The sequence below is a fragment of the Enoplosus armatus genome (genome assembly GCF_043641665.1).
Source record: "Enoplosus armatus isolate fEnoArm2 chromosome 20 unlocalized genomic scaffold, fEnoArm2.hap1 SUPER_20_unloc_1, whole genome shotgun sequence".
In the NCBI taxonomy this organism is placed as follows: domain Eukaryota; kingdom Metazoa; phylum Chordata; class Actinopteri; order Centrarchiformes; family Enoplosidae; genus Enoplosus; species Enoplosus armatus.
Genome location: NW_027261194.1, coordinates 12687 through 33375, shown reverse-complemented (window position 1 = coordinate 33375; position 20689 = coordinate 12687). Strand labels below are relative to the sequence as shown.

At 44.2% G+C, this 20689-nt stretch overlaps 1 protein-coding gene across 2 annotated transcripts; it reads right to left on the bottom strand.

Annotated features, from left to right (window-relative positions):
- Positions 1-604: 604 nt before the first annotated feature.
- LOC139307148 (Na(+)/H(+) exchange regulatory cofactor NHE-RF1-like) lies at positions 605-19876 on the bottom strand. Of its 2 annotated transcripts, XM_070931032.1 has the most exons (7): positions 19286-19876; positions 6593-6757; positions 3910-4063; positions 3707-3753; positions 2507-2512; positions 1821-1937; positions 605-969 (listed from the first exon to the last, which is right to left on the bottom strand). In XM_070931032.1, the coding sequence occupies exons 1-7, from the start codon at positions 19754-19756 to the stop codon at positions 814-816; spliced, it is 1116 nt and encodes a 371-aa protein (XP_070787133.1). In that variant the 5' UTR covers positions 19757-19876; the 3' UTR covers positions 605-813. The 2 variants fall into 2 exon arrangements, with proteins under 2 accessions (XP_070787133.1, XP_070787132.1); XM_070931031.1 differs by lacking the exon at positions 2507-2512 and having other exon boundaries at positions 6593-6763.
- Positions 19877-20689: the final 813 nt, after the last annotated feature.

The following is a 20689-nucleotide window of genomic DNA, read 5'->3' as shown; positions in this document are numbered from 1 at the left end:
TCCAGTCAAAATACTTCTTTTTTTTTTCTCCCCTCTTAAATCATTTATTCATGTATGTACAAATCTATCAAGAGCAACGTTGGGAAAAAAATAAAATAAAAATCTGTAATTTCCTTGAATCACATATCATGGCAGAAACCCTGGAGGGAAAGACGACTGGACAGACAGTGGAGAATTGTTTTCCAGTAGGGCTACGAGAGCGTTCGTCATTTAAACAAACAAACAAACAAAAAACTACACAGTCCCTTCAACCACCTTGAGTTTTGAACATACTGACGGTGTTCCGACAGGAAAAACAGATTGTCATGGAACGGTTCTGTTGGCAATGAGGGCTCAGGAGAGTTATTCAGCATTGTTCAGTCACAGATACTGACGAGAGAAAATGTCTATCCATTCTTTCATTCTTGTTACTGATTGCACACATCAAATTCATTTGAACTGTAGATTTAAACTTTTGACTCAAAAATCTGCCGACAGGTTATCCCCCCCCCCGTTATTCCTTACACGGTCCTTTTCATGCGAGAAACTGTACATTTACTACTTTTTCCTCTTTTAAAACATTCTTCGTAATATATTAACATTCATTCCTGTGTGTGACGTTCACATTTTCAACCATTGTTTGAACATGAAAGTAATAACTAAATTAAAAACGAATAAAATCATCACGTAATACTGTTCAATGTGGGAGTTTGAGAATGTTCTAAATGTGAACATGTCTTTCATACATAAAAACAAAATCCAGAGACCGGACACAGGGCAGGACGAGTCTGAAGGAGACGGACCTGATGATGATGATGATGATGATGGTGTCATTTACAAGTTGCTGAACAGTTCGTTCCTCTTGCTCCAGTCCATGGACGGGGCTTTCTTGGCGGCTCTTTTCTGACGGGCTCTTTCTTTGGCCTGGGCCAGCGACAGGCCCAGACCCAGGCTGTCGACAGCCGGGGACGGCTCCGGGGCCCTCTCAACCTGGACACACACACACACACACACACACACCATGTTTACTTGGGTCACCTTTGGGGCCATTACATAGACTTACATTAATTTCCTGGAGACTTGCCTTAACTCTCCCGTCCCAATTGGGGACGCGGCTTGGGCAAGCTGACCCCAATTGACCCCACAGATTGTACATTAACCTTGCCCAAACACCTGAATTACATGTCAGATTGTCTCCGGCGAGAAAAAGGACTTATACACTGTTTACAACACTCTCTTGATTGAAATTATGAGCCGATAGTCTATTAATTGATTCGTCGATCTACAGGAAAATATTTGGCCAACTACCATCAATTGATAGTTCAAGTAATTTGTCGAGGGAATACGCCAAAACATTTCCTCAAGTGACGAAATTGTGACTTTTTGTCTTGAAATAGTTCAACTTTATTCTCAAGTCTCAGACCTTGTGGCCTCAACGCTCGGTCAAAGGGTTGACCCCCCCCCCCCCCGTGTCCAATCATATCCTGATTTTGACCAGACATGTGACGGTGCTCCGGCACACATTATTGGGTGAGCACCTTTCTGTCTATGGCCGTAAGCTTGATGCCATAAGCCTGGGCAGCTATGGTTGGGGTCAATGAACAACCACTGACCACCAAATGAAAGGGGTATTACATATAATCGAAATAAAGCTGCCATGCCTGTGCCCTCTGCATCATTATTGGGCCAGAGGAACAACAGTCAGGGGGTGGGACAAAGAGACCTATTGATCGACGAGTGTATAAATGTGTGCATGTGCTCAGCGCATCTCGGAGTTTTATCAATACAAACAAAAAAAGGCGCTAAAGTGTTTGCATGAAGTAAACATGCGGTTGCAGTACCTCTGGAGGGGGGGTGCTGGTGGTCGCTGCCGGCAGGGAGGCGCTGGAGGAGGCGCTGGAGGAGGCACTGGAGGAGGCCGAGCTCACGGGCGCTTTGGGCTTCGCCTCCGCTGCTCCCTGCCAAACAAAGCAAACAGTTTCAACACTGAAAGACTCCTTGGCCTTGCTGACAATGAAAAAAAGGGTCTCTCTGTCGGTCCTCCAAGACTTTGGGTAACTGGATTTGATGGACCCTGGGATTCCATTGGGTACTTAAAAACAGCAGTTGATAAACTTGAAAATTGAGTGCATCAGTGTTGGTTTTTTTTTTTGCTTGCTTTAACTAGAATCATCTTGGCACTGAGCGCCACAAACAAAACGATATTCACCTCGTGGATGCAGACACCTCAGAGACGGATATCTCAAAACCTGGACTTATACAACTGAAACGGTCTGCAGGGGCTGGAAACGTTCTGTAACGTGGACGGTTGTTTCGGTGTTGTCCAGCAGGGGGCAGCAGAGCCCCGTGCTGAGCCGCTTGAATCACATTCCCACCACTCACTTATTAAAAAAGCGGAGGCTCGGCGTCAGCACTAATCTTTGTGCGCAGGACGGACAAACTGGTTGAAATATTGTCCACGGTCTCCAAGTGCACCTGATCTCCCTGATCTACGGCGACGTCGCTTCATGTGTGGATGAAAATTGGCATCCAACTCGTAAGCAGGTGCTCTCCTAAAAATAAACCCGGGCCTCTGGAAGTGGCTTTGGGACAAATGCTGCAAAACACAGGAGCCCTGCGGCGACGTTTCCTCCCTGCTGGAGGAGGACTTTCATTCAGACTCTCCTCTCGTAATGGACGCTCTATGAGTCTGGGAGTGTTTTATGCAAGTGGTCGGTCTGTTGCTATGTTGTGTGTATATAATAGGTCAGTGTACAAACTGACAGTGGCAGTAGAAGTTGTCCAATGGAGCCTATTAGCTCAAATCAACTCATTTCAGTCAGCTGCGGAATGTTTCTCAGCTTCTGTAACTGATGGTGAAGCCGACTCAGCCGTTTATATGGTCAACTGATAACACACACACACACACACACACACACACACACACACACACACACACACACACACACACACACACACACACACACACACACACACACACACACACACACACACACACACACGTATACAGGTCAGAGGTCGTCGTGAGTTATGTAATTGCTGGTGAATGAGTGCTTGTTCTTGCTGCAGCAGAGTATAATCTGCCTGCATGTGCGAGTGTGTGAACGGCGCTCGTTAGTCCGCTCATTAGCATAATCCCCGACTCGCCCCACGAGAGTTAAAGCCACTTCAATCCCATGATCCTCCGGGACACCGAAGAAAGAGAGAGAGAGAGAGAGAGAGAGACAGAGACAGAGAGGAAGGGGAAAGACACACTGGTGAGCTCTTGTTGCCATGGTGAAGGGTCAGTCGCTATGTCACCAGAGGGGCCAATCCACTTTTCCCATGTTGTGAGAGTGTGTGTGTGTGTGTGTGTGTGTGTGTGTGTGTGTGGAGAGGATGTGTTTACTTTTGATAAACTCGCCCTGCTGTGGCTGTGGAATAACACACCAACTCACTGGCTTGCTGATTAAAGGGGCATTCCACCGATTTTGCACAACAGTTACAGACTGGGACCAGCATCAAAATATGAGTAGTTACTGGTCAGACGCAGGTCTGTATGTGTGTGCTTGTGTGTTTAGAGTTTTACAGTGCAGTCCTGACGGGAGACGCATGAAGACAGCCAGAGTGCTTCACACAACACTGTCCAGAGCTCCTAATCTGCTACCAGGAATGTCCAGAGAGGATCAGTGGGGCTTTTCCAGGCCACTATCTGTAAGCGTGTGTGTGCGTGTGCAGTGGTCCTCACCTCCTCCTCCCCTGATGCTCTCTCCGACGCTGGCTCAGGAAGACGTCCTGCAGGGCGAAAAGAAGACATACAATAAACGACCTTTTTAACACCGTAATGGAATGCAATGACATGCGATTTTGCTGATTCTGCCACGTTCCAGACACTAAAGCAGCCGACTTTTACGAAGCCAAACGCGATTGGTGTGTGTGTGTGTGTCGCACCAGTGACGTGCTCCTCGGCGGGCAGGACGTCGCACTGCTTGAAGAATTCTTCGGTCTCGGCGTCGACCACCAGCAGCGTGGTCTCGTCTCCTCCTGCTTTGATGGCTGCCACCACATCCGAGTGCTGCATGCCAATCACCGACACTCCATTGACCTGAGAGAGGACGGGGGGGGGGGGGGAGATTCGTTATTGTCACGTTGTATTGCAGTTTAAGGGCGGATTGATTCATTGGATAAGTTTCAACAGTCTGCTACGTCGTTTTCATTTCATTTGTGGGACATGACACATGCAAAAGCAGTGGTACGGTCCTTTAACCACCATTATGAAAATAGCTAAAAAAGATATTTATTAAACTTTAATAACATTTCATTACATACAGTTTTATTTCATAACGCTCCTTTTCAAACGTCTGTATAATATCATGGCGTGTTTCCAAATCACACTTTTATGCCACAGAAGACATTTTGACATGTGACAGTAGAAGAAGCACAGGTGTAAATGATAACATGAATAATGGCCAAATTCCATTTAGCTGCTTCAGTTTCCGGGGTATTGTTCATGGCTAGCTGGGACACCTGAATGATGTTGTTAGTAACACCTGTGCTCCACCTGCTATGACGAGTGAAAATGAAAAAAGGACTACGTCCCCCAACCTCTCTTGGCAAGCTTAATAACTGCTACCAAATTTAGCCAGTTAGCTCCTGTTAGCGAAGAACGACAACCATACCAAAGTAATTATGAATGCTAAGACTAGCTCTCTAACTCTCTTTATAGACCCCATTTCTGTTCGTAAACATTATGACTATTTTTGAGGGCGGAGCTAACGCTAGCTAGCAGGTTTTGTTGGCTTGTTTTTTTTCTTAACAATGGCTGAAGAAAATAGGAGTTTCTCTGAATATGTACGGTCACTCGCTTGGTTAACATTAACATTGACCAATGGGGCCAGATTGGCCAACCCGAACACACTCACTCAGTGAGTTAGCTAACGCGCTAGAAGAGTTAGCGTAACGAGAGAAATCACCTATTCCTCAGAGTTCCCCAATTTCTGATTAGGTGGACACACCTTTATACCGTTATCCATACCTGCAACAGACAACGCGTTATTTAACCTTACGTGATATGAACTGTGAGCTACAAACACGATCGCCTCATTTCGTCTTATTGCGCTTAACCATAGTTGTCTTTGTTTTTTGGGGTGTTTTTTTTTTTTGACTGGCAGTGGCAGCTCGTATGTGATAAATATTTAAATTTGGAGCCATTACTCCTTCGGTTCTGGCACCCAACAACACAGCAAGAGGATACTTTCAGGAGGTTATGTAGCCTGCTACTCTGAAGTGATTCGTTTTTCCTTTGTTTTGCCTTGTAATCATGACATCTGCACTAAAAGGGTCTATTTAGCTTGTTAAATAAAGGGAACGTGCTACCTACCTAGTCAGCTAAGTGTTGAGGGAAGCAACTAGCAACTAGCTCACGACTGCTAATATAACACACTCTGTAGTTTAGTCAATAGTGAGCAGTAAATTGAGATTTTGGACACTTCCTAATCATCGTCATTTTGCGTCATCACTGACGGGTCTACAATGGTCATTTTAACATCTATAAAAATGTGACGCATTGCTTTGTGGGTTTGGGGCTCTGCTTGTTTGTTACATTGTTGGAATATTTGGAGGGTGCAACAGATGGAAATACTCCAATCACTTGGATCTTATTGAGCCAAAGGATGATAAGAATGTTGGACATAAACTGTAGAGAAGTAGAAGAAGAAGTAATGAATGGAACGAAACCTGACAGATGAGTAACGGTATCGGTGATGTGAAAATGTTTGGCAGCGCCGTTTTATTACAGGGCGGGGTATACAAGCATACTCCCCGAGTTGGAACTAATCAAGCATCCAGGGAGAGACGTCGCTGAGGAATTCCTGTGGGAGGAAGATCCGCGGTGGGAATGCCGTCAGGAATCTCTCGGCCTCCCCGACTCCCACGCTGGCTGCGAACATTGGACCGGTGGTACAGAACGCTCCGCTATATTCTTCTCTAGTGACCCGACCTCCACAGAACATTCATTACATTCTGAGCGTTTGGTTTCCCGAAATCCACCTCTTACACCTCCACCACGACCTGTTTAGAGCTTCTCTCTCGATGTTAATACAGCATGCACAGTTGTGGTGTTACTTCGTTTACACCATCCTTGCACCCATCCCCCCCTCCCCCCTTCTCTCCTGCACGTGAGAGGCCCTGCAGACTGTTTGAGCAGACACAGTAAGTGGATTAACTCGGACCCTGCCATGTTGTTGTCTCACACACAGTGAGGGAGAAAATTCTGATTTCTGCTTCAGACACACACCATAAAAAAACACACACACACACGAGCATGTAGATGAACACACACGCAAAAACATATGCATATTACAGCTTCATACACTCTCCATTTAATAATAACAACCTAATACCTCTCAGGATTTCAGCTTCCTGTTTGCCCACTAATGTAATAGGATTACAGCTGATTCAGATCCAAACAAAATAAAACACACACACACACACACACACACACACACACAGTATCAGGAAAAAAATCTCACCAATCAGGAACAATGTGAAAAAGTCTGACCGACTGTGTGTGTGTGTGTGTGTGTGTGTGTGTGTGTGTGTGTGTGCGTGCGTGTGTGTACACGTGTCTGCGTACCTGGACGATCTTGTCCTGCGGTCTGAGGCCGGCTCTCTGTGCTGGGGAGTCTTCATCCACAGCTCTGATGAACTGGCCTGGTTTGGACTTCTCACTGTGCAGGTTGAAGCCGTAGCCGCTGGCCCCCTTCTTCAGGTGGCAGAGACGAGGCCGCAGCCCGCCTCTCTCCTCCTGCACACACACACGCGCGCGCACACACACACACACACACACACACACACACACACACACACACACACACACACACACACACACACACACACACACACACACACACACACACACACACACACACACACACACACACACGAGACAATCAACAGCTCATTAAAAAAAGGAGTGCTCAGTAATATTTTACTGCCTCTCTGTGTTAAATAGCAATAATACACAGTGTCATCTGGGCTCCGACTTCATTTGTGTAGCTGATTAATGCCATTCAGACTTTCTGAAGAGCCTCTAGTGAGCACGGCTCTGTGTATTTCCTGGGAATACTCATCACTTCCAGAGTCCCTGAAATGCCCCTCTCCGCCCGGAAAAAGAAAAAGAAAAACAGACATTGTGACTTTTTGAGTCATAATTATGAGACAGAATTTTAACTCATTGAGTCAATAGTATACGTAAATTACAATGAAGAGATATTACAGATGAAGCGATGGTAAGTTAATCAAATCACAACAACGACTACACAGCAGGGAGACAGCTCAAGAACCTCGGGACCATGTTTGATTGGAAGAAGGGACGGGACATACGCTACTTAATGGCTGCTTTCAACCCGCGCAATGTAAACACAACGTGGTGCAATTAATCTGCCTTCGATTTCTCCAATGCAGGCTGCTTTCCAGATGTGGCTTGCGTCAATCTGAGATTCCGCACCAATACGTACGTCACATAACTTCCCTATTTACATACTGTACGTGTGGTACATGATGTAATACATTGAATGAATCTTTTGTTATGACACGATCTACGTGGAGATCACACGTGCAGTTAGAGCGCTGTTGAACTGACGCTGCGAGCGACTTCTTTATTAAACGATTGTCGAATGGGGTCAGCGCCATAAAAAGAAAAAAAAAAGGTGTTGTCATGTTACAAAACTTTTGTTGCAGACAATCAAGATCAGTTTTACAATTCTCTCCTTAATCTAACTGTGAACATTTGACATATTGTCCAGTCTGGGGATGTGCGGCAGACAATGTGGAAGCCAATTTTATGCATGTCAAAATTCAGAGATACTGCTAAACTAACTCATTTTGACTTTAAACTCTGCAATAGAAATGGTCCGCCAGTGCAGACATTGGAATTTTAGCTTATTGTGATGTAATTTCTTTGGAATATCTTCAAATGCTTCATGTCCCTAGAATCTGTGCAACCTAAGCTACAAGAAGTGCAAGTCAATGTACCATAATAAAAGGTATTGAAATTGTGTCATAAATAGAGAAAATACTAAAATCGGTTCTGTGTTTTTTCGTCAAATTTTGCAAAATAAACACACAGAACATACTGATGCAAAAGATTTCTAAATGTAGAAACATCAACAGAATATTAACACTCCATAAGTTATTTGAACTATGTGCAATTCTAAGTTTCCCAATATCTCTCCGACTTTCCTATCAACCTTCTTCTCTGCTTCCCTCCTCTGGCGTCACGTTTTGCGCCGCACGTAACGTAAAAATGGCGTCATCATGAGCGCAAAATGTGATAAACGCTCAAGACAGAAGCATTAGCTGTCTGCCGCAAAAAGAATGCGCGCTCTAGCCGTTATGGTTTTAGTTTTAGATCGATTTGAACAGGATTGTGCAAACAACGACCCGCCGCGTTATTCACCTTATGTAACGTAGCGTAAAATGATAGCTTTCTGACGCAAATGAATGAATGTTCTAGCCATTATTGTTTTTATTTTAGATCCATTTAAACATGTCCATTTTCAAAGGGTTAAAAGTTAAAATTTCGATTTACTCTCTTGCAACCTTCATTTAAAAATTAAAATGTCTTTTCTTGCTGGCGCATGGCTTCCACAGCCAAGCCTCCCAGCCCTTTTACAGCTAATGTGTGAATGAAGCGGCAACAGTAGTGAACATCTGAGGCGCCGTTTTTATATATTAAAAAAAAAAAAGAAAAGTTCCTCCACCGCCAGTTGCACTTCCATCACTTGATAAAACCGCAGCTATCTGTGCAACCTCCTCGGCTATCAGCAGCTATCTGCAAGCCAGCCGCTGCCATGTGACCATTCAAGATCAACTGCTGCAACCTCAGCATTCGCTCGGTGCAGGCGCGCCCCCCTCAGCCGCTTTGCAAAGTGGATTACGCATCGATCCGGGGGGTTTATATGAAGTCGGGTTGGTTGATGATTGCTGAAGGTTTCTGAGCGAGTCAATGGGATCTTGGGAGGATTTGAGGTGAGGCGACGGTCAGGTTGAACCTTTGGACGGAATCGCACGTTTATGACAAAGCCCACATAACCAGTGGCTGTTAATGATGATGATGATAAGGATGATATAACAGGTTGGGTGCAAAGTACGCTACTGGAATGCTGTACACTACAATTTTCTCATCTTGCAGGCAGAGTTATATACCTCCTTCTGGGCCAGGGGGTTTATGTATACATACCTAAAAATACATCTACAGATACGCATCACTGTCCATCCTGGCTGCAGCAAATCATGTTGCAATCTTTCATGTAATCTGTGGCATTTACTGCGAGAAGACCTCTGTTCCCTTATCACAACCTTTAAGGCAGAGCCTCCTGTCAGGCAACATAGGTTCCACCCTAAAATGGCACCAAGCCTGGGAAGAAATGCCCTCTTAAAGCTTCGCTAACCAATATTGTATGTATGTGAAAGGTCTCACTTCTACTGATAAACCCACAAACAGCCATCACCTGACTCTGCAGTTCCCCTCAGCTCTACAGGGTCTCGCCGTTCTCATCGACCTCGTTCACAGCAGTAAAAACCCACTGTACACGACCTGCTCAGCACCAAACCACACACACAGTTAGCGACTAGCCGGTGAACACGGAACAGTCATTAGATATTAGACTTGCAGTGCATTCATCGGGTGGCCCCAAGCACGACTCCAAACAAAAAACTGTATATTCTTGTTGTTGTTGTGTTCATCCGCTGCCACCAAGTGGCCAAAAATACCAAATTAATGCAGCTTTAAGGATAAACTCAGCGACCGAAAGTCCCTTCCGTTAGCTTATCTGTGTGTGAGTTCAAACACTAGTAGCCGGCCAATCATACACACAAATATGAAGCAAACACACAAAAAGCACTTTCTTTTGAAGTGATGGTCAATGCATATCATCGAAATACACCAAGGATTATTTCCAAACTTTATTGTAGCTTAATGGAGTGTCAGGCTAAAACCACTTTCTATGTAAAATTTAGGTGGGAAAAGGAGTTGAATGTCATGATTTCAGAAGAAGAGTGGTACCATATGTGTGTCACGCTACAGACATCTACAAATTCACTTAAGTGGAGAGAATTCAATTGGAAAAAATTGTATATGTTTTTTTATCACACCTAACATAACAAGCAAACGAATTCAAACACAACAAACGTGCCAATTCTGGGAAAGACTGAAGTCAGTATTGGGTGAGGTATTAGGATATACAATCCCCAAGAAGTGTTCCTGTTGAAGAATGACCTGTTCTCTCAGAGTGAAAGAAGATGTGTTTAACAGAAAATGGGAAAAATGGATTAAGGTTTACAAATAGGGACATTGGCACTGTATAATTTTATTGATAATAATGTAAATTGTACAATGATTTAATAAGAAAATACCAGCAAACTATGTATGAACTGTAACCCCCCCTTTACAACATGTTTCACTGTTTGTTTGTTTTGTTGTTGTTGTTGTTGTTGTTGTGTTTGTATATATAGGTAAAAAGACAATAAAAATTTAACTGAGAAAAAAAGAAAAGTAAGTCACCTCGGCCCAGAGAAAGTGTTTTTTAAATGTTCTTTTCCATTTTCTTTTAAGTTATTATTTACTTATCTGTATATATATATTTTTTTTTTTTTTCCTAACAGCAAAATCACAATTCTTCTCATTGTGTACATGTTTTTACCAATGTAAACGCCTGTTTCCCCAATGCACATGAATTTAAGTTTGAATTTAAAGAAGAATCTCCGGAAAGAGCGCAGCACTGCTTGGGTTTATTGGTGTTTGTCGTCACTGACCACCGTTGACTAAACAGGTACGGACATTTCAAGCTCTCGTAACAACACTAACATCTAACAGAAAAGGGACGTTCAGACATTAGAGGATCGGACAAAACACTTTGCTTAAAGCGGACCATCTCACAGATCCAGCATGGCTACTGACGGGCGTTTCAACCCGTCGTGTAAGGTGAACAGGTTCCATGTAATCCATTTACTGCGCCGTAGGGGAGGAGAGGATCTGCCTGTGGCACGGGTGACCAGAGATAGATCGCCCTTTGGTTATCTCTCTCTGCAAATACCAGTGAATCTATATGAAATGAGAAGACGACCCTGGGAGTATGTATGTGTGGCAGAGACACGCAAGACACAGACGTCTCCTTTGTTACCATCTACATAAATCTCTCTACCACGATCATAATGCGTGCATTTCAAGTGAAATTTGAGTGCTACTTTCTTACCCCCCCCCCCCCGTCTCTTTCAAAGCATGCACAGGAAAACCACAGTATCAGCAGAGCCGCGCACAGCAAGACAGTGCAGCGACAGTAAGTGCTGTACGATAATGACGCCACTGGGTAAAGTCCGGCAAAGAGTCTTTTTAACATGCTGGCATTGATACAATTTACAATGTTTGTTGCTAAAGAGACCCCACACACTCCTACAAGCTCATCTGAAGTATCTACACAGTATGTATGACATGTGACTGGCCAGCAATAATAATAATAATATGATACCCTAATGATCCCTGCAGTGAAAGTTGGGAGCAGCGCAGAATTCATCTGCAAATACCAATCTGAGGGGTATGCCACTTGGTATGCAATGTGTTGTCATATATGTGTGTGTGACAACAGTTTGACACTGTAGAGCTCAAAGGAATGCTGATACGTCTCAGCCCTCAACACAGTCTGACAGGACTGAGTCGGAGCCCATTATAAAAACTACAATCACACTCAACACTTCCGGGCTAAGCTTAACGGACAGGTTTTGGCTGCTTGTGGATAGATTTATTATATCAGTCTCTGTCTGATTCACTGTGGTATTGCGGCGTGTTCCCGACGTGACACACGTGTGATCGGTCTCTTTCATCCCTGGTATACATGACAACAGGACGAGAAAGCGCCTGTCAGTGCAGTCAGGCCTGCGGGCTGCGCTCTCTCTACCCACATCAACAACAGGCTCACTTTAAGTCCCATTAAAATGCCTGCAACCTTTTTTTTTTCTTCTCGTCCTCGTACACCTTAAACATAAGCTCATTTTAATTTTGTAGAAAATTAAAAGAAATACATTTAACGTTAGCATTTCAAGTTAAATATTTATCTGTAGATCTGCAGAGCACCTGAGGTCAAAGGTCAACTACAGAGTAACCAGAAAATACAATTCCTGTTGCAGAGATCTGGCTGCAGGCTCAGTGGATGACACTTTGTACCAACATAACACCTGGTTTGCGATCTGCCACAAGCAGCCACACTGCGAATGCAGGATTAGCCTAGTTTCAGTGTGATGGTATAAAAGGCAGCCATTGTAAACATTCCCTCAGCTTGTTGAATATCAAAGGTTAATGGTTTTACAGCTCGCTGCAGTTAAACATCAGATCCTGTGCTCCAACTCGGTATCTCATAATAAGGGGTTGACTTGTTGGGAGGACCTTGACCTGAGGGTGAAACGCTAAACAGAGTGTGACGTGAAACCTTTACGACCATCTCTGGGCACAACTCCACTGAGAGAAAAGAAAAGCTACGCCCCAAACATGTTCATGATTCATCAAGATATCCCATGTCTATGAACTGAGCTACACTGAACCACCCTTACAGGTTTGTCAGAGTGCTGCATGCCTTGTGACACTCTTGAACCTTACAGCCCCTCTCACGCCAGCCTCTTGAAATAATCTACTCAAAAGAGAGGAGTCCAGGCACTGCAGTCCACAGTACACCTCAACGGCAGATGTTGTGCAATGGACTTATAACAGTTCCTCCAATTTACTCCTCACTGCTTTTCAGTTCTTGTATTGGATTTATTGTCATTATTATTATTATTTGTGGGACAAAATGACCCCAACTCAAGGTCCACTTACCAGCTTTTTGGGAGCTTTCAACCACATCATATGGTCGAGCCAGTTCCATTTGCTGATGAAGACCATGAGATGTTGCTGAAAGCTCTGAAAAAGCTAGTAGGTGGACCTTGACGCAAAAATAATAATCTTGTCAGTAAATAAATGCAAAATCAATTGAAAAATGAGTGAGGTCCGGCAGCACACGTATCTGTTCAATGACCAAGTACTTTAATCTATCACTTGTTGCGGTAACATAATTACTTTTAGGATTAAAAAAAACGTTACCATTGTGTAACACAAATAAAAAACAGGCAGGCAGCCAGCCTCATTCTGACTCATTTTCTGTAGTAAAAAGCCCCAACAAAGCATGCTGGTACACTACTCTGCCTTTTGTAACCACTAGAACCCATTTCCATGACAGTATTACATGTATAGTCTTGCAGATAGTAGTTGTTGCAGTAAATAAATCATGTTGAGTAAAGCGGCCAGTTGTATTTTGGTGTGTGACGTCCAATCTGTCCAAACTGATTAGCCATATACCGACTGGTGAACGTGGTAACATGTAGCTTTGTGTTTATTGCTTGAGGAAGTTATGAGATTACATAATACACAGAACTGCCACTGCATCTAGCGTTATGGTTGTCATTAACTGGCTGAGACAAAAACAAACAATGTAGCTTCAGCACTACAGCAGCTCGCTACAGGCACAGGAAGTGGTTTCCTCGTTGGCTCCACCCCGACAGCTAACAGCTCGTAAGCTGACAGAGGAACCTGCTGCGTGTGAGTGAAACTTGTATGTTTGTATTGTGTGTGTGTGGCTATGAAATATGCAACTGAAAAATCTATTTAAGATTCATATATAAACATACACGTATGTATATATATGTATTAGAAAGAGTGCAACAAAGATGTGATAGGAACAGAATAAGAATTACAGATCTGTCTTCTATAAATCTATAGAGAAAAACATGGGAGAATGTATGGTGTCAAATTGAGCTCAGTGGAGTGCAACGGGGAAAAAGCCACCCACCCAGTACTGTACCAGTAATGTACTGCAGTCCTAATGTTGGCAAGTTAAGTTAGCAAGCATCTTGCTAATGTTAATTGCAAATAACTTCACAGATTGCAGACTCCCTCTCATTGGCTCTTGTGGTCTTGTGGTATGAAACGATGAGTCTGGGAGCAGTTTGGGAGGTTTAAGACTGGATCTGTAAACCCCTCCCCGCTACCAGATAATCTGGGCTGAACATTGGTACCGACCAAGGTCCCAGACCAGATTTCTCCTCTGATTGTCAGGAGGGGTGAATCTGGGATCAATCGGCCCACGACTCCTGTAGTCTGAGCCCGGCTTAAGGAGGAGCTGGTGGGTGTGGTTGAGACGTAGGACGTCTGGGGTACCTTGCTTTGCCTCCTGCCACCCAGACCTGGGTAAGCAGCTGCAAATGGATGGTTTACATAATATTCTTTTCAAATTTAGCTTCACAAAACTTAATTTGACGCCATAACAGAGTGTATGAAAGGGACTGGTGGCAAACATTTTCTGCATCAACTGTCCACTTCAGAACATCTTGTATTTCTACTTTCCCCACGCCTCGTCTCTATGCATATAATCATCTCAAAATCGGTTTGGTCATGCTGAATTCTCAATTTAGCAACTGCTGACTGATCAGAGTTGAAGTGCAAAGCTCGAGGACAAAGCCCTATTCCGTACAGTATGTAACATAGTATCAACGCAGTAAGAGTTTGAGAGATGGAGAGACCTCAAAGACACTAATTGCTTGTACCAAATGTAATTATAATCCCTGTCATGCCACAAACACTGATTAAATCTTGACGGATCTGCAGGCTTTCACTGGAAAGCTTAACTTCACGGCCCCGTCAGAGGCCGAAGGCAACAAAGTGATCACAGCAGTGATGGCTCAAAGTCTCCTGTCATCTCAGCGTAAGGAGCGTGTCACTGGTTAACCTCAAGTGGAAAATGCTGAAACATGAATGGGATGGCAACATTTTCTCTATTGCTAAGAATAAAAAGGACAGCCCACAGGCATTTTTAGTATCTGTGTGTGTGTTTATTGAGACTATGTCACTAGGAAAACAGGGAGGCATTGAGGATCTAAGTCAGATGACGTCAACGGCACTTTTATGGAGTTTGTTTTGGATGGCAGCCCATATCAAGAAACATGTGATGGAAAGTTGCTCTGGCAGGCAATGCCATAAAGATTTGGTCTCAGTAAAACCTTTTTTTTTTCACTTTTCAAACAATCAGTGCTGTTAATGCCATGTTAAGTACAGGCTATAATGTAACTTCAGATAGGCACAGTTTATCAACAGCCTGGTACTGACTGGGGGAGTAACAGGAAGGGCTGCACAATCAGGTGTCCAGTCATCAGTGAACATGTGTCAGTTAATTTAAACGGCATCTCCACCAGATGACGACCTCTGCCTTCCTGCCTGCATCGTACGTGCACATCTAACAGACTTTCCGCACACACACGCTAATAATGATAATTATCTGATCACTGCTGAGAGGTCAATCCTCAGTCGGTAGGAAAAGGTCATTTACCAGGTGCAGTTGCTGCAATAGCATGGAAAGATATTCAACGAGCATGTTTGGCATTTTTTACTTAATAATGACTGTTAATCAATTGTCAAAATAGGCAATTCACTTTCTTATTGACTAGAGCTGACCGGCCGATATTAGCTACTGTAGATATATATGTATCGGGCATATACGCTGACCGATAAGTAAATTGCAGTACAAAAAACGCTGGAGATGCTTTGAGGTCATTTAGAAAGGATGTGGCCCTCAGATAGTCTCTGCTCTAACATTCAGACGTTTATTTATCATCTGTCCTTTAATCAAATGTCCCGCTCAGAATATATCTTGGTCACAATCATTTTAAAAAACAACCTTAAGGTGCTCTTATCGACTGTTAAAAATCCAGCATTGGTCAAGCTATATGGTCGACTAAGCTGTAAAACACTTTTCGATATGTTGAGTAATACACAGAGAAAATATCATATGCATGGGGTGCAACAAACTGCAGACATTCTATCAGTGGAATAAACTTAAGCACAGGTGGAAATATTGAGTAACATGGCAGCAATACTGATTTATAGTGTTCACTACTCCTGACTCAATAAAGCACCAGATTAATTGTTCTACCCCAGGCTTATATGAGCTGGGTGATAAAATATGTTGCGAAACACTGAAGGAGAAATGCTCCCTTGGAAAGATGAGGGCTGCCTCAAGGCCTTTAGTCGGAGTCCGAGGATCAAAGTCTCAAGATCTTCTGTAGCGGCGAGTGGAAGCCAGCAGCACAAGGGCTGAAAACAGTATAATGACTCTGTATCCTCTCCTAATGAGTAACCAGTGGATTGTTGGGAGTGAAATGGCACCAACTTATGTTATATTGAACCTTGCCTCAACACTTTCAACACCCATTAATTTCGGATTCCTTTTACTTGATCATTTGTTTGACATTTTCACATCAAGTGCAGAACAAATTGCCGTTTAATCCTGTGGCCCACACCCACACACACACACACACACACACACCCACACACACCCACGTATTCTCACTTCTCTCCGGTCTTATTGACAGTGTGTGTTAAGTGAGGGTGTAGGTATTTCAGGGTCAGCATGGCCTCCCTTGTTGAGGCGTGAGAGTCCTCTCTCCTTTCCTCCCTGGCCCAGAAGCCTTTCTCTGCATGCAAACACTGCGGACAAAGCCTCTTTCTGCTGCTTGGGATTTCTATGGTGACCGATAGACGGCCCTCAGCCGCGGTGGAGGACCGAGTCGCTGGAGGCCAGGATGTTACCATAATATGATGGCATGCTCACTCAGTTCATGCTTCTATCTGCCAGGAAAAAAGCAATCTCTGAAGAATTAGATGTCCTAGTCTTTGTTAAGAGCATCACCATGAGCATTTTGCTTAATCTAGTGTGAAAAAAAAAAGTTTAGTGACTGAGCCGTGGGCTGCAATACCAAGTCTAACCAAAGACAATCATGTGAAAGGAACTATTGTTTGAAGCGTAACCACGATTGTGCTCAGCAGGGCTAGTTTCACGTCATCGTTGGCCAGCCCACTCAAGTGCATCCCACTAGGAAGCTGGTATCAGACCATCAGGCAGGCTCTGCCAAGTTTCCCATCAGGCAGGAATGTAGCTGGAGGTTTGCAGGTTAGCATCCCAGCCAGCCAGCCTATTCACTTGCTGGAGGTCAGAGTATTAGTGACAGGGCATGAGCCACCTACGTGGAAGGAGACAGAGACCTAAACATCCCATTTGTAAACAGCAGAACAGGGGCAAAATGTGCTTACGTGAAGATCCATACAGGTATAGGCAGAGGCGTGGACTTAAATCTGGTGACTTTAGACTTGACAACATCGAAAAAAGACCTGCAGCTTAACTTTGACAACAGATATAATTTGAATCTATCCAACAGTAGCCAATTATATTGCAAGGGAAGATGTGTTTGGAAGCGCACATTTGCAATTTGGATATAAAGACGAGTCTTTATGTCGCGGTCAACAGAAAAGAATGGAGAAGCAACAACTGCTAACTTTGTCCGACATTTGAGGCTGCACAAAGAAGGGGGTTGAGATGAGCATTAGCTAGCTCTTAGCCTAACGTTACCTGGGAGCTAGCTAAGTATTTCATATTTCGATGTGGTGGAAAGTCCCAGAAAGGGTGTCAAACTATTTACCAATAGATATTTAAGCATGAGGATTTACAATGTAATCCATGAAAGACACAGAATCACTACCAGTGCCTTCATGTTGTTTTATAGCTGATCCTTGACTCTTACCTACTGAGGGGGGCCAAGTCTTAAAATAGCCAAGTATCCCATTTGTATTTGTAAATCCGAAATAAAATTCTCAGATTCCCATTCTCAGAGCTAAACGCCAACACAATGAGGCTATTTTTACGTTGCTGTTACACAACATTTAAATCGGGGCCCAGGCTGGCTGGGCTTCTGGTTGAAACGGTTACATAGCCTACAAAAGCTTGCCATGTTTCCGACCATTTCAAAGAATAACCTTTCAAAATTGTTTCACAACGGACAACAAAAGCCTGGTCTTTCAAAGGAGGCCGGATTATGGTAATCCAAGGAAAGAAATGCACGTCAAAAAATTTTGATGTGGTGGAAGGTCTCAGAGGCCCAGACAGGGCGTCGAACCATTAGCATTGTTGTTAATCTAGCTCGTTTTGAGAGGACCGTCAACAAAGCTCGTTCAGGAGACCAGAAATTGCGACGCACCTTCATCCAACACCAAAGTCTAAACACTCTTGGCGTGTGCAATAAAAGAAACATCTTTATCCCATTGTGTCCATTCATATCTCTCATAATCCAATCAGATGATAATAACAGCTCAAAAAAACAAGATGTGGACTACCTGGCATGTGACAAAACCTCTGGTCCAACAAGCCAAACCTGACGGGGAATTCAAGACGAGAAGCAGAGAGACTGACAGACATTGATGTGACAAAGACTCTGTTGAACAGGAATGAGTAGCGGCCTGGCATGTTTCACTGTGCTGTGTCACCTCTCCGCCTGAGCTTGTAGCCTTTTTGCTGGCACGGGAAGTGGCTACTTAATTGGGGATCTATTTCCACATAACCTTTGCAGCTCAGAGGCAGGGCTGGCCTCGGATCAGATGGGGACATGTGAGCCAGGGCCCACCGCTGTTTTGACTGATGAATATGGCAAGTTAGTCTGAGACCCAATGATAATGCGGTAATGTGGAATTAAATGTGTTGTGAACGAGCTGGTAAACCTCACATCGCAGTTTATGATTAGCCACTGACAGGCAGAGTTGGGCAAAATGTCAACATATACAGTGAGATGATATAAATTTGAGATTCTGCCATACTGCTTATACCGTGGTAGCTATCGTTTTAACATCTCTGGGTGTATTAGGGCGTTGTAAATGATGCAGCAATATGATTTTTGAATTCTGTATCAGGTATAAATAATTCTTGTTAGATTAGCCAAAAATATTTTGTCAACTGTTTCTCAACTAAGAAACTACTTGTGGATAGAACGCAATGTAAGTGATGTACTTGGACCTTGAGTCGAGGGGGTTTCGTAACACATACTGATCCAAAGGCCAAAAATAAACTTCTACGTCTGGAAGTTTCTCAACTGATTTTCCAGAAGTGTGTACTATATCAGAACACTGTGTTTGTTGATAGGAAATCACAGGATCGGATGAGAGGACTTTGTCCATATCACCCACACTACTATTCACAGGACAGGGAGTTAACAGCTGACCTCTTGACCTGACAGTTTCCAGGGTGGGTTTAGTTTAGAGGGGATTTATTAAAGCCCAAAGAAAACCGGGATGACACCCATTTAGTCATTATTATGAGGCAACAGTATTTTTTAAAATATGTTTGCTCAAGAATACAATCTAATGGTACGACTAAGTGAAGCGTGCAGTAACTTAAGTAGAGTGAGGTGCTGTGCTTTACTGTACCTTGGTGCTGGAGCTGACACTCAGTCTCTCCGACCTCTCCGAGGAAGCATCCCCGTTCTCGCGCGGGAAAGGGGTGTGCTCCCTCGGGGTGCCGTTGCTCTGTGTGTCCCCGCGGTCTGAGTCGCTGTCCCCACCGGGCACGGGAATCCCGTCCGTGACGAATTCTTTCCGGCACTGCAGGTTGTGCTTCAGCAGCAGCTCGGCCGTGTCAGCGTCCACCACGATAAGCTCGAGTGGCCCGGCGGTGACCCGTATCCTAGCGACCACTTGCTGGTGGCTCTCACCCTCCACGCTCTCCCCGTTCACGAACGCCAGGCGGTCGCCCGCGAGGAGTCCGGCCGCGGAGGCGGGAGTGTCGGGCTCCACGAGCCTGATAAACTGCCCGGTCTTGCCCTTCTCCCCGTGCAGGTGGAACCCGTAGCCGCTGGTTCCTTTCTCCAGCACACACAGCCTGGGTCGGAGGTTTGACATGTTGTTACTCTTCGGACCGACGGAAAACTTTTATCCTCACTATTCAAACCACGTCAAAGCCGTTAAAGACGGAGCCACGCAACAACCATACGCTAAAAAAGCTGACACCTGTTGCGCACACTAACTTTGCTGGAACTTCACTTCCGCTGCACTGAGTCACAGTAAACTTTCCGCTGCTAATGTTGCGTTTTCACGCCTACCGCCTGGTGCACGGACCCTCCCCCCGTGAGCTGCTATTTCGCAGTCTACTTTTTCCACATCCAATCCGAAGCGTCCCGTGCTCAGCAATGAGATTAACGCGCGTCATCGGATTTTCAAAATAAAAGCTAATACTTCTCAGTATACATCGCAACTGTTAAGATTTCAGGGCCGTAGCCACCATGGAGGACACGGGGCCACGTCCCCTGAATCTACTTGTCTGAGATTGTGGGTATCTAAACTACAGTTTACAACTGAAAGTTACAGAGTGTGTTTTAAAAGCAGGATACCAATGTCCTTTAGACTAAGTGCCCTTAAATTTGAAAATTTAAGAAATATATATGCTAAATGAGTAAATACAACAGTTGTTTTTCCTCATCAGAAGTAGACAGAGCAAAATTATCTGGGAGTGGAGGAGGGGGGGGGGGGGGGTGGATGGATTTATGACCTCAGTATTTCTAAATCCTGGCTATGACCCTGACTAGCAACAATATTTTGGGTACCTCATTTTCTTTCCTTTGGTTACTGTTCTGCAGTGTTTGGAGTACCAATTCCTGCTTTCTGCAAGCCTCATACAAGGCTGACACTGCACAGGCTACTGTACATGACTTCTTACACTCGTGCATTTGCGCAGGACACATAACAGTATGTTGGGAAGTCATTGACAATAGGGAAAAGCACAGGTGTTACTCATAACATTTATTAGTTCAGTAGTATAAGTAGCTATGCAGTCAG